This window comes from Hyla sarda, chromosome 10 (genome assembly GCF_029499605.1).
Source record: "Hyla sarda isolate aHylSar1 chromosome 10, aHylSar1.hap1, whole genome shotgun sequence".
In the NCBI taxonomy this organism is placed as follows: domain Eukaryota; kingdom Metazoa; phylum Chordata; class Amphibia; order Anura; family Hylidae; genus Hyla; species Hyla sarda.
The window spans coordinates 123677304-123704638 of record NC_079198.1 but is presented as its reverse complement, the minus strand read 5'-3'; the positions used below and the strand labels follow the sequence as shown (position 1 = coordinate 123704638).

General features: G+C 45.9%; 1 protein-coding gene across 2 annotated transcripts in view; it reads right to left on the bottom strand.

The window, feature by feature from the left end:
• The window catches only part of NCAPD3 (non-SMC condensin II complex subunit D3), a 68048-nt gene extending 40858 nt beyond the window's left edge, over positions 1–27190 (bottom strand). The window contains exons 1-12 of one of the 2 annotated variants that reach the window (XM_056542390.1): positions 26996–27190; positions 24526–24680; positions 24289–24451; positions 23250–23434; positions 21498–21665; positions 20842–20903; positions 16305–16392; positions 6071–6204; positions 5210–5282; positions 4879–5004; positions 2762–3008; positions 1301–1363 (exon numbers count right to left, since the gene is read on the bottom strand). In XM_056542390.1, the coding sequence (XP_056398365.1) occupies positions 1301–1363; positions 2762–3008; positions 4879–5004; positions 5210–5282; positions 6071–6204; positions 16305–16392; positions 20842–20903; positions 21498–21665; positions 23250–23434; positions 24289–24451; positions 24526–24680; positions 26996–27176 (1645 nt within the window). In that variant the 5' untranslated portion in view covers positions 27177–27190. Of the gene's footprint in view, positions 1–1300; positions 1364–2761; positions 3009–4878; positions 5005–5209; positions 5283–6070; positions 6205–16304; positions 16393–20841; positions 20904–21497; positions 21666–23249; positions 23435–24288; positions 24455–24525; positions 24681–26995 lie in introns of both variants that reach the window. The other variant, XM_056542389.1, reaches the window with a different exon arrangement.
• Between the last annotated feature and the right edge of the window lie 145 nt (positions 27191–27335).

Genomic DNA, 27335 nt, shown 5'->3' with positions numbered 1-27335 from the left:
TCTTTACCAAACCCGCAAGTTGATAGCACAGCATGGGTTGTGACCTCTACCGCTCACTATTTCAGAATTGACTGTTTAATTAAATCCCACTATTAGACTAGAAAAAGGGGTCTACATAAAGAGGAAAGCGGAGCGTAAATTTGAGGCGATTTGGGGCCCTTGGTTAGACACTCCGGGGTTGCCGTCTGCATAGAAGTCCTATGGAGGTGCTTTTAGAGGGGGCGAGGGGTCCTCGCCGTTGATGTGCCTATGTCTTCTTGACCATTTCTATAGATGTTATGCTTTTTTATTGATTTCCTGGTTGACCTGGTATATCTATGTTGTCTGCGTCTGCTACACTGTCCGCCCTTCTGTGTTGCATTACACCCTGAGTTTCACCCTGAGATGCATGGTGTTTTTTGAGACTACTCTATGGGGGAGATTTATCAAAACCTGTGCAGAGGAAGAGTGGTGCAGTTGCCCATAGCAACCAATCAGATTGCTTCTTTCATTTTCCACAGGCCTCTAAAGAGGCCTGTGGAAAATGAAAGAAGCAATCTGATTGGTTGCTATGGGCAACTGCACCACTCTTCCTCTGCACAGGTTTTGATAAATCTCCCCCTATGTTCTTCTTTTTTCCTTACTATAGGAGAGAGGACACTGGGATTGGGGGGAGGGGGTGGGTATTGGCCTTTTTTGTGGGTGGGTGGGAAGGGGGGAATTTGGGGATGTTGGTCTGTATTGTTTATTTTTCTTGTATGAAAAAATTGTTTAATAAAAAATTTCTGAGTAAAAAAAAAAAAAAAAACAAGGGTGGGGGGCTGCGGTCTAAAGGGAGGCGCTGCTGCCGCTGCCTCTGCTGCCTTGCTCCTAGCGCCCCGCCGGGACATGTCTATTTTCTGCTGATCATCTCTGTACCCGATGGAGATGAGCAGCAGAGAATATACATGTCCCGGCGCTGCGCTGATTGCACTAGGAGCGGGGCAGCGGCGCGAACATGCGGCGGTGAATGAACGAATGAATGTAGCCTATATGCGGGACATGTCGGCTTCATTCATTCATTGCCGCCACACGACGAATCGGGCATTATTCGATAACGGGATTCATTTTAATCGATTAATCGTTGCAGCCCTAATATATATTTTATATAAATCACATATGCATACATACATATATTTATTAATCACACACACTTTTTTTTCCATAATAATAATATCAGAAATAATAATACGCCGGCCCCTCTTCATCCTGCTCTACTCCAGAAGTGAGACCCCGACACGCAAGGAAATACAGGAGCCATGTCAAAGAAACCGTAAATTACCTTCTGTGCCGTTCACCATACTCTCAGCCGTGACCGTGGTTCCAGAAATTGTGCGGCAAGTGCCTGAAAGTGTAAAGAAGACAAAAAAAAAAATGTAACTGAAGGAAGCATGACGAAACACTGAGAACTGCACAAAACCCACAGTCTAAAAAGCATATGGTGACTTCATGTCTGTATGAAATGTAACATTTATACAGACACTCAACCAGCAGAATAGTGAGTACAGCTCTGGAGTATAATACAGGATATAACTCAGGATCAGTACAGGATAAGTAATGTAATGTATGTACACAGTGACCTCACCAGCAGAATAGTGAGTACAGCTCTGGGGTATAATACAGGATATAACTCAGGATCAGTACAGGATAAGTAATGTAATGTATGTACACAGTGACTGCACCAGCAGAATAGTGAGTACAGCTCTGGAGTATAATACAGGATATAACTCAGGATCAGTACAGGATAAGTAATGTAATGTATGTACACAGTGACCTCACCAGCAGAATAGTGAGTACAGCTCTGGAGTATAATACAGGATATAACTCAGGATCAGTACGGGATAAGTAATGTAATGTATGTACACAGTGACTGCACCAGCAGAATAGTGAGTACAGCTCTGGAGTATAATACAGGATATAACTCAGGATCAGTACAGGATAAGTAATGTAATGTATGTACACAGTGACCTCACCAGCAGAATAGTGGGTACAGCTCTGGAGTATAATACAGGATATAACTCAGGATCAGTACAGGATAAGTAATGTAATGTATGTACACAGTGACCTCACCAGCAGAATAGTGAGTACAGCTCTGGGGTATAATACAGGATATAACTCAGGATCAGTACAGGATAAGTAATGTAATGTATGTACACAGTGACCTCACCAGCAGAATAGTGAGTACAGCTCTGGAGTATAATACAGGATATAACTCAGGATCAGTACAGGATAAGTAATGTAATGTATGTACACAGTGACCTCACCAGCAGAATAGTGAGTACAGCTCTGGGGTATAATACAGGATATAACTCAGGATCAGTACAGGATAAGTAATGTAATGTATGTACACAGTGACCTCACCAGCAGAATAGTGAGTACAGCTCTGGAGTATAATACAGGATATAACTCAGGATAAGTAATGTAATGTATGTACACAGTGTCCTCACCAGCAGAATAGCGAGTACAGCTCTGGAGTATAATAGAGGATATAACTCAGGATCAGTACAGGATAAGTAATGTAATGTATGTATACAGTGACCTCACCAGCAGAATAGTGAGTACAGCTCTGGAGTATAATACAGGATATAACTCAGTAATAACTAAGTAATATATTTAATAGATGTATATAAACCCTGTGACAGAGGAAGGGAAAAAAAAGGACTTGGCATTGTAACCACCGCCCTATAAACCACAGAAGCTCCAGGGGAGACATTAGTAGTTGTCAGGGTCTGGTTGTACTTACTGCCCTGTAGAAGCTCAGTGACTCCTTCAGATGCTGCGTTCTTCTCTAGACATTGCGCCAGGCACGACAGCGCTTTACTACGCACAGTTGGAGCCTTGTCGGAGCAGCGGCTGAACACCATGGCCTGCAGCAGGAACTTGTGCTGTAGAAATTTTATCTTTTCTAGTGGAAACGAAGCATCAGCCGTCCTCTCCGGCAGCTCCAGCAGAGCAACAGCGACATCCAGGGCGAACACTCTGTATGAGATCTATGGAAAAGCTTAGCCATTACATGAGATACTATGCGACACACTTCGTTCTTTAGTTTCTTTCCATTTTCAAGATCACTAATTGTTGTCATTGAATTTAAACATATTTTTGTTTACACCCACAGGCTGAAAACCTAAACAAATTTAGGCTTTGTTCATACTACTGTCCTCCAGCTATTGCAAAACAACAACTCCCAGCATGCCCGGACAGCCGAAGGCTGCAGGGAGTTGTAGTTTTGCAACAGCTGGGGGCACACTAGTTGGGAAAGACTGGCTTTTTAGTCATTTTTTACATCTGAAGGATTGCTACAATTGTGTCCAGTCTACACAAGCCCATGGGAGGTAAACTGCTTGGACGCAAGACTAAGGCTACTCTCACACTACCGTTGTCACACCGTAGCGTGACAGCAATCAGGGAGAATAACATGAGAAAAAATTATGCTTGCACTGTCTTTTTCTCCCGCTGAAAAACAGAGGTGGCCGACGGACCCCACTGACTATAATAGGGTCCATCTGGACCCGTTGCGTCCCGTCAAAATGAGAGCGGTTAAAAAAAATAAAAAATAAACAAAAAAAATACAATAAATTGACAGCTGTTCTTGACGGGGCACAATGGCAGAGTGAAAATAACCTTATATATTGTAACACTCAGGGGGAAAAAAAATTATATACGAGTATAAACAATAAAACACACACACTAAAATTTTTTTATATATATATATATATATATATATATATATATATATATATATATATATATTTATATATTTATATATACATATATATACACACACACACACACACGGGATGAGTATTTAACTCAGGGAGAGTTCACCACTCCTGGTGTGACGGAGCTTTCAAGGGCCACTAAGCACTCCGCAGGCATTCTGGGTAGGGGAATATGCAAATCAGCTCATTACATCACCTTTTCAGGCGATGTTCCCTGGTATCAGCTTAGATCCAGTTACGGAATATAAAAAGCTAATCGGGATTAATGCCAAGCCAGAACTCTCTCTCTCCAGAAGGAAAGAGCACCCCCTTTCCTTCTGGAGAGAGTTCTGGCTTGGCATTAATCCCGATTAGCTTTTTATATTCCGTAACTGGAGCTAAGCTGATACCAGGGAACATCGCCTGAAAAGGTGATGTAATGAGCTGATTTGTGTGTGTGTATATAATGTGTATATAATATATATATAATATATATATATATATATATATATATATATATATATATATCTCTATCTATCTATCTATCTATCTATCTATCTATCTATCTATATCTATCTATCTATATCTATCTATATCTATCTATCTCTATCTATATCTATCTATCTATATCTATCTATCTATCTATCTATCTATCTATCTATCTATCTATCTATCTATCTATCTATCTCTATCTCTATCTCTATCTCTATCTCTATCTCTATCTCTATCTCTATCTCTATATATATATATATATATATATATATATATATAGATGCAAATTAAAAAATGTTGCAGTATCAAGTCCAAAGCAAATCTAAGCTCACAAGCAGAAGACACAGGTTACATCTTGGCCTATCTTAGTGTGAATTCTCCAGATCTATTGTATTAACCCCTGCATATTTGTGAGATGTAACCTGTGTCTTCTGCTTGTGAGCTTAGATTTGCTTTGGACTTGATAAAAGGGAGGAATCCCGAAAGCTTCTCTACAAAATTCTGTTAGTCCAATAAAAAAGGTATTACAAGATACTCCAACATTGTTTGATTAGCATCTGCATCACTGGACTAATACGGCTAATGTGGTTTTTCAACAACTAAACTTTATCAACAAATGTGCAGAACATGTGGACAGTTGAGGCGAGCACACAGCGGCAGTAAATGTTACCTTTGCATTTCGGGAGTATTTGTACAGCCAGTCGATGAAGGTGGCATATTCTGGGCTTGGAAGCTTTTCTAATAATTTCACAAGAGCTTGGGCGGCAGACGCCCTATAGTCAGACTTATCTGGAAACTGTTAAAAAGAGAGAAACAAGCATAAAAGACGAGCTGTGAATGAGAGTAACAATTTCTGAATTACCAGGACGTCATGACAGATCGCATAAGGAACCTGTGGGTTTTTAAATATTGCAAAACTACAACCCCCAGCATGCCCGGACAGCCTACAGCTGTTGGTGTAGTAGGTTTTCAACTGCCCTAGGTGATACACCATGGATTACCTTGGCACATATGTGCTGCAACAGGATCAGGAGAACAGGGAATGACGCCTCCTTCAACTTATCCACCAGGAAACTGCGAGGAGATCAAACAAAAAAGTCATAAGACGAACATTGTACAAGGACACTGCTCAGACAGCGACATCTAGTGGGCGGTAAGCAAACTGCACATAAAAGTCGAACCAGCTATATCCCAGTACAATGTGAGGCTGGTGTCACACAGCATTTGTTGTTTTGTTTTTATAATGACTTTTTTGCCTCTAAAATTATAACGAAGTCACAAGAGAAATACAAAAACTCACTACAACATGCTTTTTGGTTTCACTTCACATTTAGTGCATTTTTTGGGTCTTTTGTTTTGTACAAAAACAAGCAATTATTTTTTCAAGTAATAAAAGCTTAGAAGAGGTGCGAGCATCCAGCAGCCTAGCAGGATTACTGTATTTCGTAGCAGAAATTGGCGTAAATTGTAGCCGAAGGCCATGCCAGCTCTTATGTGTTGTGGATTTCTATTTGATGGCTACAGATGAGATAAATTTATAAAAGAATCGGGGTTATGCAGGATTAGAAAAATATTGCCGATTTCTTTAAGAAACAGCGCCACACATGTCTACAGGTTGTGTGTGGATTTGCAGCTCAGTTCCATTAAAGTGAATGGAGCCAGGTTGTAATACCTCACACAAGCTGAGGACAGGGGAGGTGCTGTTTGCGGAAATTTGCTTTTTTTTTTATTTTATTTTTTTATTCTTGGATAACCCTTTTAACTACATTGATTTTTCACCAAAAACAAAATATAAAATGCCCATCTTCTGTAAACACGCCATCATGATTTTATTTTATTTTTTTAAAGTTCATGATCCCAACCTGACAAACTGAACCGCCTGGTCCCTGGCGCCTGTGACTGGAGCGGTGATCGCGAGCATGGCGGAGTTTGATCCTTCACCTCCTTTTACCATCAGAATGACGCTCAGTAGGCGCTGGAATAGACGCCGCAGGGTCTAAAATAAATAGATAAATAAAGATTTAGAAGGGAAGCTAAACATTTCTGCAAGATTGTAAATTCCAGAGAAACTTTGTTGAGAAGACCACACAAAACTGCATTGGGAAGAGGTCTAGGAGGTGCATTGTTTGTGTTTTTTTAACCCTTTAAAAAGGACAGTCCATTTTGGCCATGAGGACAAAGCTAATTTTGAGTTTTAGTTTTTTCCTCCTCGCTTTTTAAGAGCCATAACCCATCCATAGAACAATGTGAAGGCTTGTTAGCTTTTTTTTTTTTTGCGGGAACAATTGTACAGTGATCCCTCAACTTACATTGGCCTCAACATACAATAGTTTCAACATACAATGGTCTTTTCTGGATCATTGTAACTTGAAACCAGACTCAACATACAATGTTACGGACAGTCCAGATCTGTAAAACGTGTCAATGGCCGGAAGAACTGACCTATCAGAATGGGCAATTTACTGGTAAAACCCCTGTATTACTGAAGTGCATGCACTGACTGGTGTCTGGTAGCGCCCCCTACAGTACAGGGAGGTATTACATGTTCTGTACTACTCTTTACCTGTACCAGGGTTAGCTGCTCCTTTGGACACCAGGTGAGGGCGGCTCCATGTTACTTTTTTAGGACATTGTGTATTCTGTACAGAACCCTGAAGAAGCTCCTGTCCTCTACATAGACCAGCATTTCCCAACCAAGGTGCCTCCAGCCTGTTGCAAAACTACAACTCTCAGCATGCCCGGACAGCCTTTGGCTGGTCCGGGGCATGCTGGGAGTTATAGTTTTGCAACAGCTGGAGGCACCCTGGTTGGGAAACACTGACATAGACAGTGATTACAGCTCCCAGCAGATCTTTCTTACCTTTAATATGTACGATTTTGCTTTATCTCTATTAGTTATCTATTTCTTTTTCTTTAATCCTCACTTTTTCCTATTTTTGGATGACATTTTGGTGGCTCAGAACCAATTCCCAGGTTTCCATAGAGTTTCTGGTCTCAACATACAATGGTTTCAACATACAATGGTCGTCCTGGAACCAATTAATATTGTAACTTGAGGGACCACTGTACTTTATAATGAGAACTTTCATGTTACCATAAAATGTATGTCAAAATGAAGGTATTACATATTTGTGGGAGAAAGATGGAATTATGTTTTACCGATAATTCGGTTTTCCCATAACCATCACAACAGCACCACATGAGATTCTCCCCAATGATCCAATAGGAACAGGAAGCACAAAGAGGTTAAAAAGGTCCCTCCCCAGACAACTTACCCAAAAAAGCCAAAAAATTATACTACTAAATACTAATCATTAAACATAGTACTTTTTTAGGGGAGGGATTACAGGGTGCTGTTGTGATGATTCAGGAAAACCGAATTATCGATTCTTGCGACAAGCTCACATTAAGTTTATAGGGGGAGATTTATCAAAACCTGTCCAGAGGAAACATTGCCCCAGTTGCCCATAGCAACCAATCAGATCTCTTCTTTCATTTTGCAGAGGCCTTGTTAAAAATGACAGTAGGGATCTGATTGGTTGCTATGGGCAACTCAGAAACTTGACTGGACAGATTTTGATAAATCTCCCCCAAAATGTTTAAAAAGAGGTGTGAGGAGTAGCCCAGGTTGCTGCTCTGCAAATTCTGTTCTAAATGAGGCAGAAGACCGACAAAGCTCTAGGGCAGTGGTTCCTAACCTTATTGGAGGTCCTGAACCCCACCTGTGTCATATGCGCATTCACCGAACCCCTTCTTAATTGGAAAAATAAAATATGATTTTTTCAAAATCAAAACATAGGAGGTATATATTAGGTATATATTTATACATAGGTGCACAAAATGAACAAAGCCATTAAGAACAGAGAACAAAACCATGAAAATATGATTTTCACCACAAAAACAAATGAATATTTACTGCAAATCAGTCTAGTGACTTCTGCTGTTGTCTTTCAGAGACCAGAACAGAAATGTGCCATTCTCATGTCATTTTTGCAACAATGGCAGTGCCCCCCCCCCCCCCACATTAGGCAGGCAGTGTCCCCCCCTCCCACATTAGGCAGGCAGTGTCCCCCCCCTCCCACATTAGGCAGACAGTGTTCCCCCCCCACATTAGGCAGGCAGTGTCCCCCCCCCACATTAGGCAGGCAGTGTCCCCCCCCCCTTCCCACATTAGGCAGGCAGTGTCCCCCCCCCCCACATTAGGCAGGCAGTGTCCCCCCCCCCCCACATTAGGCAGGCAGTGTCCCCCCCCCCCACATTAGGCAGGCAGTGTTCCCCCCCCCCCCACATTAGGCAGGCAGTGTTCCCCCCCCCCACACACATTAGGCAGGCAGTGTTCCCCCCCCCCCCACGACATTAGGCAGGCAGTGTTCCCCCCCCCCACACATTAGGCAGGCAGTGTTCTCCCCCCCCCCACATTAGGCAGGCAGTGTTCTCTCCCCCCCCCCCCACATTAGGCAGGCAGTGTTCTCCCCCCCCCCCCACATTAGGCAGGCAGTGTTCTCCCCCCCCCCCCCCCACATTAGGCAGGCAGTGTTCTCCCCCCCCCCACATTAGGCAGGCAGTGTTCTCCCCCCCCCCCACATTAGGCAGGCAGTGTTCCCCCCCCCCCACATTAGGCAGGCAGTGTCCCCCCCCCCCACATTAGGCAGGCAGTGTCCCCCCCCCCCACATTAGGCAGGCAGTGCCCCCCCCCCCCCCACATTAGGCAGGCAGTGTCCCCCCCCCCACATTAGGCAGGCAGTGTTCCCCCCCCCCACATTAGGCAGGCAGTGTTCCCCCCCCCCCCACATTAGGCAGGCAGTGTTCCCCCCCCCCCCACATTAGGCAGGCAGTGTTCCCCCCCCCCCCCCCACATTAGGCAGGCAGTGTTCCCCCCCCCCCCACATTAGGCAGGCAGTGTTCCCCCCCCCCACATTAGGCAGGCAGTGTCCCCCCCCCCCACATTAGGCAGGCAGTGTCCCCCCCCCCCCACATTAGGCAGGCAGTGTTCCCCCCCCCCCACATTAGGCAGGCAGTGTTCCCCCCCCCCCCACATTAGGCAGGCAGTGTTCCCCCCCCCCCCACATTAGGCAGGCAGTGTTCCCCCCCCCCCCCCACATTAGGCAGGCAGTGTTCCCCCCCCCCCCACATTAGGCAGGCAGTGTTCCCCCCCCCCCACATTAGGCAGGCAGTGTTCCCCCCCCCCCCCCACATTAGGCAGTGTTCCCCCCCCCCCACATTAGGCAGGCAGTGTCCCCCCCACAATTAGGCAGGCAGTGTCCCCCCCCCACATTAGGCAGGCAGTGTCCCCCCCCCCATTAGGCAGGCAGTGTTTCCCCCCCCCCCACATTAGGCAGGCAGTGTTCCCCCCCCCCCACATTAGGCAGGCAGTGTTCCCCCCCCCCCACATTAGGCAGGCAGTGTTCCCCCCCCCCCCCCCCCACATTAGGCAGGCAGTGTTCCCCCCCCCCCCCACATTAGGCAGGCAGTGTTCCCCCCCCCCCCCACATTAGGCAGGCAGTGTTCCCCCCCCCCACATTAGGCAGGCAGTGTCCCCCCCCCCACATTAGGCAGGCAGTGTTCCCCCCCCCCCCCACATTAGGCAGTGTTCCCCCCCCCCACATTAGGCAGGCAGTGTCCCCCCCCCCCCACATTAGGCAGGCAGTGTCCCCCCCCCCCACATTAGGCAGGCAGTGTCCCCCCCCCCCCACATTAGGCAGGCAGTGTCCCCCCCCCCACATTAGGCAGGCAGTGTCCCCCCCCCCACATTAGGCAGGCAGTGTCCCCCCCCCACATTAGGCAGACAGTGTCCCCCCCCCCCACATTAGGCAGACAGTGTCCCCCCACCCACATTAGGCAGGCAGTGTTCCCCCCCCACATTAGGCAGACAGTGTCCCCCCCCCCCCCCACATTAGGCAGACAGTGTCCCCCCCCCACATTAGGCAGACAGTGTTCCCCCCCCCACATTAGGCAGACAGTGTCCCCCCCCCACATTAGGCAGACAGTGTCCCCCCCCCCACATTAAGCAGGCAGTGTTCCCCCCCACATTAAGCAGGCAGTGTTCCCCCCCACATTAGGCAGACAGTGTTCCCCCCCACATTAGGCAGACAGTGTTCCCCCCCACATTAGGCAGACAGTGTTCTCCCCCACATTATGTAGGCCAGTGGTCTTCAACCTGTGGACCTCCAGAAAATGCAAAACTACAACTCCCAGCATGCCCGGACAGCCGTTGGCTGTCCAGGCATGCTGGGAGTTGTAGTTTTGCAACATCTGGGAGGTCCACAGGTTGAAGACCACTGATGTAGGCAGTGTTCCCCCACAGACACAGCCTCCAGCCATATACAGTGTATGCCTGTGTACTGCCCACTTCAGTGCTCCGACCACCGCTCCGGCTATAGCAGTAGGTCTCGGGAGCGGTGGTCAGAGCACCAAAGATGGCGTGCCGCTGGTCACTTACCAAGCTGGCCAGCGCGCAACTTCCTCCTTCTCAATCCTCCGGTCCTCGGCGCCTTCGCTTCCATGGGCGCACGCACGGTCAGTGACGTCCCGGCGTGCGCTATGTCCCGGCAGCCCTGCGTTTTTAAACTTAACGTGGGGCCACAGGGAGTTAATAGTGATGGGGGGGAATTGCCCCGTTGCTACAGGACGGACAAACACCGGCTCTGCTCGGGGCCCCAAGCAATTGTTTGGTTTGCCTGTCCTGTTGCAACCTCCCCCGCCAAACCCCAGGGACTGACTCACCGAACCCCAGGATAAGAACCACTGCTCTAGTAGAATGAGGTTTAAGGTGTTCCGGAAGTTGCTTCCCTGATCTTTTATAGGCCTCCGAAATGGACTTCATCCATCTAGCAATAGAAGCTTTCTTCCCCTTGTTAGGACCTTGGAACTGAACTAATAGACTCGAATCCTTTCTCCAATCTTTAGTTTGTTGAAGGTAACGTGATATAGTACTTCTCACATCCAAACAATGAAAAACTTCTTCTTTGATGTTTTTCGGTGGGTTACAAAATGTTGGCAAAACAAATGTCTTGTGACCTATGAAAGTTCGAAACTACCTTAGGTAGAAATGTTGGTTTTAATTTCAGAATTATCCTGTCTTCTAAAATAGTTAAAAGGGGTACGCCGCTGCTCAGTGTTTGGAACTAACTGTTCAGAACGCTGGAGCCGGGAGATCGTGATGTCATAGCCCCGCCCCCTCATGATGTCACACCCCGCCCCCTGGGATAAAAGGGTGATTTAAAAGGAAAACGGTCATTTGTTCACCCACACTATACCCAATACACTGGGTTATATTGTGGGTGAACAGGAGACCGATGAGGGGTTAATGGGTTAAGCACGTACCTGCACTTCGGAGACCTGCCCCTCCGAAGATCTTCTTCCATCTTCAGTGAATTGCGCACTGGAGGAGGGTCCGCCAGCTCAATTTGAATACTCATTGTTGCGGGTCACGTGAGCGCTCAGTCGGTCCAGCGCACACATGGTTTGCAACAATGAATATTTATATTGAGCTGGCGGACCCTCCTCCAGTGCGCAATTCACCGAAGTTGGATGCCGATTTTGGGAGGGACAGATCTCCGGAGTGCAGGTATGTATTAAACCCATTAACCCCTCATTGGTCTTCTGTTCACCCACACTATTCACCCAGTGTATTGAGTTTAGTGTGGGTGATCAGATGACAGTTTTTCTTTAAGTTTTACTAGAGGAGGGGCTTTTTATATTAAAAAAATAAATAATAAACAACACAGTGTTTTATTACTTTATTTGCCAGGGGACTATTATTTAATATTTATTTAACAGGGGATTATTATATGCAATCACTAGATTGCATTTATGGAGCAAGGCTATGCTGTAACATAGTACAGTGATCCCTCAACATATGATGGTAATCCGTTCCAAATGGTCCATCGTTTGTTGAAACCATCGTATGTTGAGGGATCCGTGCAATGTGAAGTATAGGACAGTGGTCGACAACCTGCGGACCTCCAGATGTTGTAAAACTACAACACCTAGCATGCCCGGACAGCCAACGGCTGTCCGGGCATGCTGGGAGTTGTAGTTTTGCAACATCTGGAGGTCCGCAGGTTGAAGACCACTGGTATTGGAGGTTATACTCACCTGTCCCCGCCGCTCCGGACCGTCACCGCTGCCCTGGATGTCGCCTTCCATCTCTGTCACCGTGTCCCCGACGCTCCGGCAAGGCCTCTGCTTCCCCGGCATCCTCGCTCTCCGTCGCGGCCATCACGTCGTTACGCACGCCGCTCCTATTGGATGACCGGACGGCATGTGCAGTGACGACGACGGAGAGCGCCGATGATGCAGAGGATCCCGAAGAGGACACGCCGGAGCCCCGAGGACAGGTAAGTGATAGTCAGCAGACCACACGGGGCATCGTAAACGGCTATCCGGTGGCAGCTGAAGCAGTCTGCGCTGCCGGATAGCCGTTTATGCGATGGCTCTGACATACAAAAGCATTGTATGTTGATGCTGCCTTCAACATGCAATGGCCTCTGAGAGTGATCATATGTTGAAATGATCGTATGTCGGGCCATCGTAGGTCGGGGGGTCACTGTATTGCTCAGTTTGATAGGTGATCTGCTGGTAGTCTGCTGAGTCAGACAAACAGCAGATCGCCATGGGACCAGCACAAGCTGCAAGAGGAGGACGGCGGCTGCTGGGGAACACATGTTGCCGGGGTTGCCGATAGCAAGGTAAAAGAAGCCGCTCCAGTCAGAAACTTCTTAAATGCAGCGATTATGGCATTTAAGAGGTTATTGACGGACAATGTGATCGCTAATGACGGTTATTTACCATGAGAGGTGGCTGCTGATAGCAGTTGTCATTCACTGTCTATGGAGAGAGTACAGCTCCTGCACTTGCTTCATAGACTCACTGTACAATGCGACATACATGTATGTCACTGTGCACTAAGGAACAGGCAGCAGCGACGTATATGTACGTCACATGTCCTTTAGGGGTTATAGAGTATGGCCACAATACATAATAAATGATGGAATGAAAATCAGTCACATGAGATCTGGTGTGAATAAGGTGATGGTCTTCTCAAAGAAGTGGTCTTCTGGTTTCACTATTTAAAAGTGAGGTCACCAGAGCTTATACTAACGCCTTAAAAGGGGTACTCCGGTGGAAAACTTTTATTTTTATTTTAAAATCACCTGGTGCCAGAAAGTTAAACAGATTTGTAAATTACTTCTATTAAAAAAATCATTAGCTGCTGAATACTACAGAGGAATTTTTTTTTTTCTTTTTGGAACACAGAGCTCTCTGCTGACATTTAGGAACTGTCCAGAGCAGTATATGTTTGCTTTGGGGATTTTCTTTTACTCTTGGCAGTTCTTAAAAGGGACAGAGATGTCAGCAGAGAGCTCTGTGTTCCAGAAAGAAATTAATTTCCTCTGTAGTATTCAGCAGCTAATAAGTACTGGAAGGATTAAGATTATTTAACAGACGTAATTTACAAATCTGTTTAATTTTTTCCACCGGAGTACCCCTTTAAGGCCCTTGATGTCCAAACCGGCAGCCCTCCAGCTGTTGCAAAATTACAACTCTCAGCATGCCCAGGCAGCCAACTGCAATAACTAGAGGGTCGCATCACCTAGGGTTCATTCTAATTTTCTGCAGTTATTACGTTGCAGGACCATCAAATCTCTGTATATTGCAAAAGGCGAGCCGCCTTGCAAATCTGCGAGGCCGAGGCTCTATTCTGGAGAGCCCAGGATGCCCCAACAGAACGGGTAGAATGAGCCACAACCCTGAAAGGAGGAATCTTCCCCTTGCAGCGATAGGCTTCCGAAATGGCGGACAGAATCCACCTGGAAATGATGGCCTTGGAAGCAGGTTGTCCCTTGCGACGACCTTCCGTAAGTATGAAAAAGGAATCACACTGACGAAACGAAGAAGTGATGGAGAGATAAGACTGAACAGCCCGAACTACATCCAGCTTGTGTAGTAAGCGCTCCTTAGGATGAGAAGGAGCAGGACAAAAAGGACGGGAGGACAATGTCCTCATTGAGGTGAAAGGCCGAGACCACCTTAGGCAAAAAGGAAGGATCTGGCCGGAAAACAACCTTGTCCTGGTGGATCACCAGAAACAGAGAACGGCAGGAAAGAGCTGCCAATTCAGACACCCTCCGGATGGAGGTGATAGCAACAAGAATCGCCACTTTCCAAGAAAGGAGGTGGAGAGACACCTCTCTGAGGGGCTCAAAGGGTGCACCCTGGAGGGCACTCAGAACCAAATTCAAGTCCCAAGGAGGAGAGGGTGACCGATAAGGAGGAACAGCGTGCGCCACTCCGGACATGAGGATTAGAAGCCAGAGGCCACTGGAAAAGAACAGCAAGGGCCGAAACCTGACCTTTAAGGGAACTGAGAGACAACCCCAGTTCCAAACCAGACTGCAAAAAGGAGAGAAGACGGGGAACCGAGAAGGTTACAGGGGATAAGTCCTGAGCTTCACACCAACGAAAATAAGACCTCAAAGTACAGTGGTAAATCCGTGCGGAGGAGGGCTTACGAGCCTTGAGCATGGTGTGAGTGACTTGGGAAGAGAACCCGCGGGCCCTCAAAACCGCGGTCTCAACCGCCACGCCGTCAAATGCAGTGACTGTAAATTGGGGTGGCAAAGAGGACCCTGAGAGAGCAGGTCCGGACGGAGCAGAAGGCGCAGTGGAGTGTCGTCCAGGAGCCTGACTACGTCGGCGTACCCCGACCTTCGGGCCAATCTGGAGCTACCAAAATGGCAGGGACGTCCTCTGCCTTGAGCTTCCGCAGCACCCTGGGAAGGAGCGGAAGAGGAGGGAACAGATAGGGTAGGGCAAACCCCGCCCAAGGAATCACTAGCGCGTCCACGGCCAGAGCCTGAGGGTCCCGGGAGTTGGACACAAACGGAAGGAGCCAATAGGAAGAGAGGGGCGTGCCTGAAGCAAGGCACTAAGTAACTGACCCCTTCCTACTGAAAACCGCGCCCTTGTCTCTGATTGGAGGCTGCTTCGCGCCTCTGAGCGCTCCCAGTCCTGTGGGCGGAGCTACAGACCGGCCGAAGAGAACTGTCATGGCGCTCGCTCCTTGTCCCGAGCGCACCCGTCGGCCGCTTGTGCGCTCGGGGGAATAGAGCGGACAGCCAAACGCCGGCAGAGACTGCCGGAGAAAAGAAGTAAGCCGGCGCAGAAGCGCCCGGCTCATAGCAGCGCCGCGGCTGTCAGCCGCGTATAAGGCGCTGCTGGCAAAGTGAAAGTAAGCTGGCGCTGAGAGCGCCCGGCCCGGGACAGCGCAGCGGCTGACAGCCGCATATAAGGCGCTGTGTACGAAGTAACACCTAGCACACACACACACAAGTGAAGTGCCGGGAATAAGGCGCTGTTGGATGTAGTCGCACCAAGCACACACACACACACACACACACACACACACACACAAGTCCGTACCTATGGAGAAAAAAGGGGGAAAGTACTTACCTCAGTCAGAAGAACTTACCTAATGGAGTCTTCAGTGAAGTCTTCAGTCAGCTTTAGTTACCTGCATCACGCCTGGCTGCTATGCGCGAGCGAGGCGAGCAGGGAAAAAGGGGGGACCCGGACCCATGAGGTACCAACCCAAGCACTGACCGTTGGCGAGGGGGGGGGGGGGGGTGAACAGCGCATATACGCAATGTCTGTGCCCCCTTACTCGCAATGGGGAAACTGGGAACCGCAGTCCCTGAGTCCCCACCTGAAAACAGAAAAGAAAAGGAATAAAAAACTAACACGTCCCTAACTAGGAAAACAAAAAAATCAGAAGACCTGGTCTGGAGCAAATCAGACAATGTCCACCTCCTTCAGACACTAAGCTTAAACTGACTAGCTCAGAGGCTGAAGGCGGATGTATCCTGCTGGGATCACCATAGTGTCACCTCCTAGAGACAGCAAGATACACCCACTGTGTGTCCCCCAATGGAGCCGATAGAGAAAAAAAAAAATTTATATATATTATATATTTTTTTTTATAATATAAAATAAAAAAAATATAAAAAAATATGATTATTATAAAAATAAAAAAAATCACTGTGTAACTGCCTATTCTGGGTAAGAATATTGGGATAAAACGAAAAGTTTCAGTACCTGATTACCCTCTCCATGTATGGGCAGACACAGTAACCACAAGCCGTGGTATGCCAGCTGTGGCACATAATTCATCCGGTTAATTGGCCTGCAAATATAAAAAGATGTCAAAATACCTACAAGGTACAAGCACAGCTCAAATAGTATACGTAAAAGCAAAAAAAAAGTCATATGTAACATAGGTAACAATAAAATCACAAGAGGTGCCATTAAAGGGGTTTTCTCACCAACAATACTTACAATAGGGAGTTTCATTTTGTAAGGCAAAAAATAAAATGTAAACTTTTTGCAGACTTTGCTTACGCCCCGAGTCTCCGTGACGTAAAAGATATATATGCCAAAAATTCAAGAAGATGGGATAATATTTAGAGGTTGCACACTTTCACCAGTTTTTTAAAAGTAGGCAACAAATACGATTTTTTCAATGTTAATTTATTTTATTGGGAAAACTAGAAATCACAAACTAAATATTAAAACTAGACACTAAAGCCTCTTTCACACTGAAATAGTTCCGTTTAGGAACTTCCGTCACCAGTTCCGTCACTATATCGGCGAAACCCGGACGTTACAAAACCCCTGACGGCCGTGACTAAATCGCATTGCAGCCTATGGGGTTTTTTAACTGCCCGTTTCTACCCGTATATGCCCGTAATTCATTATGAACGTGATACAGTGACGAGACATCGTGGCGGAAAAATTACTTCATTCAGTAATTTTTCCGCCACGATGCCCCGTCACTGTATCACGCCCGTAATGAATTAAGGGCATATACGGGTACAAATGGGCAGTTACAAAACCCCATAGGCTGCAATGCGATTTAGTCACGGCCGTCAGGGGTTTTGTAACGTCCGGGTTTCGCCGATATAGTGACGGAACTGGTGACAGAAGTTCCTAAACGGAACTATTTCATAGTGTGAAAGAGGCCTAAGATCAATAGGTAGTATGATACGCAAAACATGTGTTATGTTAATTAACTTTGAACGATGCAATCCCTTCTTTTGTTCACTTGGTGGCGACTTTTTTGTGATGCTCGACTGCCCTCAACAAGAATTGTTTTTGTTGTTCGTCCCTGACCGATTTGTTAAACTTTTTTTTAATCAGAGCAATTCCTCTTTCTGGGTTATTATTGACCACCTTAAAAGGGTACTCCGCTGCTCAGCGTTTGAAACAAACTGTTCCGACTGCCGGAGCCAGTGAGGTCTTAGCACCGCCCCCTCATGACGTCATGCCCCACCCCCTCAATGCAAGTCTATGAGAGGGGGCGTGGCGACTGTCTCGCCCCCTCCTATAGACTTGCATTGAGTGGGCGGGGCATAATTTCATGAGCTCCCGGCACCGGCTCCAGCGCTCTGAAAAGTTTGTTCCAAACACTAAGCAGCGGAGTACCCCTTTAAGAGCGTTCACATGGCTGTTCTCCATCCAAAGTAGACGTGAAGGTCTAGAAGTTTTAAATCTAGGATTTAAACGTAATTGTTTCGTTGCTGGAGCGAAAACTCTGCCTCTTCGTCACTAGGTGCTGACGAAGAGGAGTCTTCCGGTATAACTGTCTTATTGATTTCATTGATTATTCTTAAATGAATAATTTTGGGCTTTTTGGCACTTAGGGTGGGATTTACCAAAACCTGCGTAGAGCAAGAGTGGTGCAGTTTCCCATAACAAACGATGAATAATTAAAGAAGCGATCTGATTGGTTGCTATGGGCAACTGCACCACTCTTCCTCTACACAGGTTTTGATAAATCTCCCACTTAGTTCTTATTTTCGAATTGTCAACTCCACTCATTGACAAACTCATACGATCTTCACTTTGTGACCTAAGAAATTCTTTATCTTCTTGTGATACGCTAGTCATGTCCATCACATTCTGCCAAAAAATGTCAAATAACTCGACGAGATCACTTTTCCAAATCTTCTGTTTGATATTTAGCTTTACCCAGAATTTGGTATTCTTTGTACAGCATCTGTATACCAGCATGGATATTCTCCTCTGTTTTACCAGGGATACAGTGGTCCCTCAAGTTACAATATTAATCGGTTCCAGGATGACCATTGTATGTTGAGACCATTGTATGTTGAGACCATAACTCTTTGGAAACCTGGTAATTGGTTCTCAAGCCCCGAAATATCATCCAAAAATAGGAAAAGTGAGGATTAAAAAAAACTAAGTAGATAACTAATAAAGATAAAGCAAATCCTTACATATAAAAGTAAGAAAAAGATCTGCTGGAAGCTGTAATCACTGTCTATGTAGAGGACAGGAGCTTCTTCAGGGTCCTGTACAGTACACATTGGCCCTCATTTACTATTGCAAACCCGACATGTTTTGACGGGTTGTGCGCCAGATTCTGTCGCATTGCGCCATAAATTCTGTCAGCGCTAAAATGAGCGCCAGAATTGAAAAAAACCCCGACTAACTCACCATTTTGCTGAGAAAACCCGGCGTGACCTCTGGGGAAAGGGGGCGTGGTCTCCAAAAAGGGGTGTGTTCCCGACATTTTCACCAAAACCCAACATATTTACTAAGGTTTCCACATAAAATGTGGTGGATTTGAGCTGAGGAAAACCTGACAGATCAGAGCAGGTGTAAAAAAACGCAAAGTGTAGGGAAAGTGGAAAATGTAGGGAAACCTTAGTAAATACCGTGGAAAATAAATTGTAGGGAATTAAAACCCACAAAGAAAATTACACAACACTTAGTAAATAAGGGCCACTGTCCTAAAAAAGTAAAATGGAGCTGCCCTCACCTGGCGTCCAAAGAAGCAGCTAACCCTGGTACAGGTAAAGAGTACAGAACATGTAATACTTCCCTGTACTGTTGGGGGCGCTACCAGACACCAGTCAGTACATGCCCTTCAGTAATACAGGTAAAGAGTAGTACAGAACATGTAATACCTCCCTGTACTGTAGGGGGTGCTACCAGACACCAGTCAGTGCATGTACTTCAGTAATATAGGTAAAGAGTACAGAACATGTAATACCTCCCTGTACTGTAGGGGGCGCTACCAGACACCAGTCAGTGCATGCACTTCAGTAATACAGGTAAAGAGTAGTACAGAACATGTAATACCTCCCTGTACTGTAGGGGGTGCTACCAGACACCAGTCAGTGCATGCACTTCAGTAATATAGGTAAAGAGTACAGAACATGTAATACCTCCCTGTACTGTAGGGGGCGCTACCAGACACCAGTCAGTGCATGCACTTCAGTAATACAGGTAAAGAGTAGTACAGAACATGTAATACCTCCCTGTACTGTAGGGGGTGCTACCAGACACCAGTCAGTGCATGCACTTCAGTAATATAGGTAAAGAGTACAGAACATTTAATACCTCCCTGTACTGTAGGGGGCACTACCAGACACCAGTCAGTGCATGCACTTCAGTAGTACAGGGGTTTTAACAGAAAAATGCCCATTCTGATTGGTCGGTTCTTTCAGCCTTGATGTTTTACAGATCTGGACTGTCCGTACATTGTATGTTGAGTCTGGTTTCAAGTTACAATGGTCCAGAAAAGTCCATTGTATGTTGAAACTATTGTATGCTGAGGCCATTGTAAGTTGAGGGATCACTGTATTTGCTTTCCTCCACACTTTCTGTAGTTTAGTCCAGGTAGATTTAGCAGCATCCGAAAGTGTTTGTTTCATTTCCTTGTGATGGTAAATAAAAACTAAAAGTACTTGTTCCTTTGAAGGGAACTGAGCTCCTAAAAACTCACCACTTGGCACTTTTTCTAGCAGCCAAATTCCTCTTTTGGTTCCCATTGGTTTGGTTAAAAGATATATGAGAAGCCCATTAGTACAAAGCAATATTAGAAATGTCACTATCCAATCTTCCTGAAATTTGGCATACATATACTATATATATTATATATATATATATATATATATATATATATATATCTCTTTTACATCACTGAGACTTGGGGCGTAAGCAAAGTCATATGAAAATAACATCTTTGGAAAAATGAAACACTTCAACTTACACCCCCATAACTTCCCGTCATAATTGTGCACCGCCGCAGCAGTCATGCCCCATGGAGACCATGTGACTTATATATCAAAACCTGTGCAGAGAAAAAAAAGTGACTAGTTACCCATAGCAACCAGATTGCTTCTTTCATTAAAAAAATTAAACAAATAAAATAAAAAATAAAAAGGTATCTGTGAAATGAAAGAAGCAATCTGATTGGTTGCTATGGGCAACTGGTTAACTATTCCTCTGCACAGACGGTAAAAAAATCTTCCCCATTGTCTTTGGCCCCATGAAATGCTGGGTAAGGTCTGCGAAAACAGTAAGAAAAAGACTTGCACTACAGAACGCACTTCCGGGTGTGGGTCCTGTGCATGAAAATGGGACAAAGGGGTGCATGAAAGTAATTGTATTTGGGAATATGAGGGAGATTACACAGTATTATAACTTGGGATCAAGGCCTCAAAGGCTGAAGAAAAAAAAAACCTGGAATACCCCTTTAAGATTTATTAATTTAAAAATGAGAAGAGAAAAATGGCAGATTTGTATGTCACAAACAAGATGGACTCACGTGGATTCTGAGAACGCCAGTTGCTGTGGGACAGTCTCAAAGCTGGTGAGATTTATGAAGATCTGCAAAGAGAAGAAAAGAAATGGCATCAGACATATTTGGCACTATGTAAAAGGGTATTTCCATAAGTATTTATTTTAACTCTCTTAATGCAGTGTTTCCCAACCAGAATACCTCCAGCTGTTGCAAAACTACAACTCCCAGCAAGCTGGGAGTTGTAGTTTTGCAACAGCTGGAGGTACTCTGGCTGGAAAACACCTGTTTAGAGGAATACAGTATCTAGTATTAATGGGGTGCAGGAAGGCCTAGGTACACAGATATCACATCAAAGACAACCCCCATTCACTGCACCCCACTCTCCTCATGACCACATTGAAGTTGTATACTCCGCTGCTCAGCTTTTGGATCAAACTGTTCTGAACGCTGGAGGCGGCGCCGGGAGCTCGTGGCGTCAAAGCCCCACCTCCTCAATGCAAGTCTATGAGAGGGGGTGTGACGGCTGTCACGCCCCCTCCCATAGGCTTGCATTGAGGGGGTGGGGCTATGACATCACAAGCTCCCAAAGCCGGGAGTTTGTTCCAAACGCTGAGCAGCAGAGTACCCTTTTAAGGCTTCAAAGCGACTGGACTCCGGCAGTGACTCTCTGCAATCCTCACCTGCATACAGTGCATCACGCTCTGCGGCTTGTCTTTCAGGGAGAACTTTGGCAGCAAACGCAGAAAGTTCTTCAAGAGGAGAATGATGGAGTCTCGGATTTTCATCAGGTCGTGGGCGGAGAAGTAGACCGCTTCCTCGCCTTGCTCCTCGTCCGATAAGTCATTCATCTGACAACATCAAAAGACAAGTGATCACTACTGGGAAGAAGTAGTTCATGGATCCGACCATCCTGCCCATTAACAGGGGATCTGGGGTAGGTTTAGATTTTTTCGCACTTTGTCGTATCTGGCACCAAAAACTGGATTCTTACAAACTGTTAACAGGAGAAGCAGACCTATGAACGTGGCTCAGTTAGGGACCTATGCGATTTTATAAATGCGCAGCAATCTGCACCTTTGAGTCCGCTTAAAATATCGCATAGGTCCCAGTGTCCCTAAGTGACTCTGTTCCGCCAAATCAATGTGGTCCACTGCTCCGGCTTAATGGGCACTGTCAGATTCAAAAACGTTTTATATGTTTTAGCAAAACATCAACTTTTCTAATTTACTTCTATAGAAAAGAAATTCATTTTTTTAATGAAATCATGGCTTAAAACAAAAGGACCACTAGGGGTCCCTATACCATCCAGAACATAATCCTGTCCGGCTGCAGCATCATCTTTGTCCCAGCTGAAACACAGGCTAGAATAAAGATCAGTAAGTGAGGGCGGGACTAACACTTCTCTGTGCTCACTCGTGTCCTATCAGACTGCAGATAAAAATAGAGAGAGGAGACTAAGGCTGCATTCACACCTCGTTTTCACTGTACGTGTGCCGGATCCGGCTGGGGGAGGGAAAAACCGGGCGCTCCCGTAACCCCAGCCGGACCTGGGGTCTTAGGTCCGGTCAGGAAACCGCATACGGGTCAAAAACGAGCCGACCGGAGTCACCGTTTGACTCTGGTCGGCTCATTAAAGTAAATGGATTTCAGCGCAGGTCCGGCTGGGGCACGGGAGCGCCTGGTTTTCCCCTCCCCCAGCCGGATCCAGCACCCGTACAGTGAAAATGAGGTGTGAATGCAGCCTAAGGGAGAAAGTGAGTGTATGGCGAGTGAGGTCGGGCTCAGTGCTTGCCTTGGACATGTCCCTTCCTGAGCAGTGGATGTCAGAATGAGTGAGCAGCAGAACAGGGGGATTTGTGAGAAAAAGAGAGAAGCTAGACACATTAAAAAAAAAAAAAAAAGACATGTAAATCATCTGCATGATCTAGTGGGTAACATATGGAAGCATTATTTTTCCTGTGATATGACAGGTATATTTATCAGTATACGTTTTCATCCCGTTTTCAGCAGGATGCTGATGGATACGATTAGAGATGAGCGAACTTACAGTAAATTCGATTCGTCACAAACTTCTCGGCTCGGCAGTTGATGACTTTTCCTGCATAAATTAGTTCAGCTTTTAGGTGCTCCGGTGGGCTGAAAAAGGTGGATACAGTCCTAGGAAAGAGTCTCCTAGGACTGTATCCACCTTTTCCAGCCCACGGGAGCACCTGAAAGCTGAACTAATTTATGCAGGAAAAGTCATCAACTGCCAAGCCGAGAAGTTTGTGACGAATCGAATTTACTGAAAGTTCGCTCATCTCTAGATACGATTAACCGGGACCACTAACGTAGTATGAACCTCCCCCAATTCCAGCTTTTGAAGGGGCTAAGAAATCCTAAATGGTTGCCGTACAGCACTGGCCAGTAAATCCTCATGGTTGCGGTCATACCTCAATGTCATCTTGTCGGGTCGGCCTTGGCCGCTTCCTCCCCTTGCGATTGTCCCCCTGAGAGCTTTTCATGCCGTCCTTTTTCCTCTTCCGGCTGGAATCCGGATCCTGGGGCCAGCACTTTTCCAGGCAGTTCACACATTTGTCAAACAGTACCGGGTGAAAAACCTGATTGACGACACTGCCTGTCATATAAAGGGAGGACGATGATGTTATAAGCCGGAATGACCAGAACCATAAGCCCAATAACTAATAGCAATGGTTGCTCATCCCAGTCCTTGCTGACAGAGACAGGCTAGATTGTTTACAGTATTGTTTTTTTAAACCAGGGTGCCTCCAGCTGCTGCAAAACTACAACTCCCAGCATGCCCGGACAGCCAAAGGCTGTCCGGGCATGCTGGGAGTTGTAGTTTTGCAACAGCTGGAGGCACCCTGGTTGGAATACACTGAATCAGATTATCAGTGGACACAGTGTACCAAGAAAACTTTCCCTCACAGCTGTCCGGGCATGCTGGGAGTTGTAGTTTAACAACAGCTGGAGGTACCCTGGTTGGGAAACACTGGCTTAGAGCATCACAGGCTGCAGGGGAACTACAAGTCCCAGTAAAACTAAAGATAGTATGAGGACAAGGTATAGCCTAGGTCAGGCATAGGCAACCTTCGGCACTGCAGATGTTTTAAACTACATCTCCCATGATGCTTTGGCACTATTTTGTCTGTAAGAGCATCATGGGAGATGTAGTCCAAAACATCTGCAGTGCCAAAGGTTGCCTATGACTGGCCTAGAGCATAATAAGCTGCAGGGGAACTACAAGTCACAGCAAGACTAAAGATAGCATGTGGGGGCAATACATATAGCATCACAGGCTGCAGGGGACTACAAGTGTCAGCAAGACTAAGGGGCCATGCTGGGTGTTGTAGTTTTGCAACAGCTGGAGGCACCCTTTTGAAGAACAATGGTAAAGAATTGGGTATCATGTACGTATCACATTAAGCCAGCCCTGGTATCAACATTAGGGGTAAGGGAAGGGACACTTACCTGGTATTTCCAGCAGAAGGAAATATAATCCAGCCGCACTGAGGCCCAGCATCCTCTGCAAGGCACCGGCCGCCTTCTTCTCTCCCGTCTGGATGAAGTGGTAAAAAATGGCGACTAGAGAATTACGGCAAATGTCATTCTCTGTGAAAAGGACCCAGGCGCTCTGCTGCAAAAATACAACGGATGTTAATTCGCTCAGTGCTATGTGAGGAGGAAGCAGATCCTTCAGACACTCACCCGGGTGTTCTCCTGATCCTCAGAGGCGAAAGGCAGAAGAGACTCGTACAGATTGTTGAACACTTCAAGACCGTTCTCTATGATTTCTGCTTCCACTCGGGGATCCAGAGGCTCAGTCTCCGTGAAGTCCAAGTCCCAGACCGACTCCACCCAGGCTGCAGGAGGAAACAAAGAACTTGTATCAAAACTTAGTTATATCCAAAAGCTGCACTCACGATTCTGCTGGTGAGGTCACTGTGTACATACATTACATTACATTACTTATCCTGTACTGACCCTGAGTTATATCCTGTATTATACCCCAGAGCTGCATTCACTATTCTGCTGGTGGGGTCACTGTGTACATACATTACTTATCCTGTACTGATCCTGAGTTATATCCTGCATTATTCTCCAGAGCTGTACTCACTATTCTGCTGGTGGAGTCACTGTGTACATACATCACATTACTTATCCTGTACTGATCCTGAGTTATATCCTGTATTATACCCCAGAGCTGTACTCACTATTCTGCTGGTGGAGTCACTGTGTACATACATTACTTATCCTGTACTGATCCTGAGTTATATCCTGTATTATACTCCGGAGCTGTAATCACTATTCTGCTGGTAGGGTCACTGTGTACATACATTACATTACTTATCCTGTACTGATCCTGAGTTATATCTTGTATTATATTCCAGAGCTGCACTCACTATTCTGCTGGTGAGGTAACTGTGTACATACATTACTTATCCTGTACTGATCCTGAGTTATATCCTGTATTATACTCCAGAGCTGTACTCACTATTCTGCTGGTGAGATCACTGTGTACATACATTACATTACTTATCCTGTACTGATCCTGAGTTATATCCTGTATTATACCCCAGAGCTGTACTCACTATTCTGCTGGTGAGGGTCACTGTGTACATACATTACATTACTTATCCTGTACTGATCCTGAGTTATATCCTGTATTATACTCCAGAGCTGTACTCACTATTCTGCTGGTGAGGTCACTGCGTACATACATTACATTACTTATCCTGTACTGATCCTGAGTTATATCCTGTATTATACTCCAGAGCTGTACTCACTATTCTGCTGGTGAGGTCACTGTGTACATACATTACATTACTTATCCTGTACTGATCCTGAGTTATATCCTGTATTATACTCCAGAGCTGTACTCACTATTCTGCTGGTGGAGTCACTGTGTACATACATTACATTACTTATCCTGTACTGATCCTGAGTTATATCCTGTATTATACTCCAGAGCTGTACTCACTATTCTGCTGGTGGAGTCACTGTGTACATAAATTACATTACTTATCCTGTACTGATCCTGAGTTATATCCTGTATTATACTCCAGAGCTGTACTCACTATTCTGCTGGTGAGGTCACTGTGTACATACATTACATTACTTATCCTGTACTGATCCTGAATTATATCCTGTATTATACCCCAGAGCTGTACTCACTATTCTGCTGGTGGGGTCACTGTGTACATACATTACATTACTTATCCTGTACTGATCCTGAGTTATATCCTGTATTATACCCCAGAGCTGTACTCACTATTCTGCTGGTGAGGGTCACTGTGTACATACATTACATTACTTATCCTGTACTGATCCTGAGTTATATCCTGTATTATACTCCAGAGCTGTACTCACTATTCTGCTGGTGAGGTCACTGTGTACATACATTACATTACTTATCCTGTACTGATCCTGAGTTATATCCTGTATTATACTCCAGAGCTGTACTCACTATTCTGCTGGTGGAGTCACTGTGTACATACATTACATTACTTATCCTGTACTGATCCTGAGTTATATCCTGTATTATACTCCAGAGCTGTACTCACTATTCTGCTGGTGGAGTCACTGTGTACATACATTACATTACTTATCCTGTACTGATCCTGAGTTATATCCTGTATTATACTCCAGAGCTGTACTCACTATTCTGCTGGTGAGGTCACTGTGTACATACATTACATTACTTATCCTGTACTGATCCTGAGTTATATCCTGTATTATACTCCAGAGCTGTACTCACTATTCTGCTGGTGGGGTCATTGTGTACATATATTACATTACTTATCCTGTACTGATCCTGAGTTATATCCTGTATTATACTCCAGAGCTGTACTCACTATTCTGCTGGTGGAGTCACTGTGTACATATCAGTGTTTCCCAACAAGGGTGTCTCTAGCTGTTGCAAAACTACAACTCCCAAAGGCTGTCAGGGCATGCTGGGAGTTGTAGTTTTGTAAAGCTGGAGCCATACAGGTTGGAAAACACTGGTCTAAACAAGTGAAGCAGCAGTATAAAGCATAGGGGGTGACAGCCTCTGATGAGACAGGAGGTGACTCTATAACACTACCGCACACTCCAGAAGCAATCATTATATGGGTTAGTTCTTACAGGGAGGCATGTTGGGAGTTGTTGTAGTAGTAGGGTGTTGGTTTAGACTCACCTCTTCTTAGGTCTCGTAGCCCGCACCGGCCCAGGGCCTCCAGCACCACCGCCTCCTTGTCACCCATCTCCCGGCTGTTCTCTGAACACCGCTCCGCTTTTTCGTTAGCAGTAGACCAGCGCCAAAACCTAACACGAATCTGCCAATCAGAGGACGCTACGTCATCATAGTGCGCCGCCATCAGCAGCCATTACATTTAATGGCAAGCGATAGCGATTTACAGAATGGTGCCCATAGATAATATGGCGTCCCACTGGAGACGTCAATACGACGCCGCCATTGATTTGGAATAAATGAGCATATAAATTGCGCCTGCGCATTGGGTGTCTTTAGCAATGCG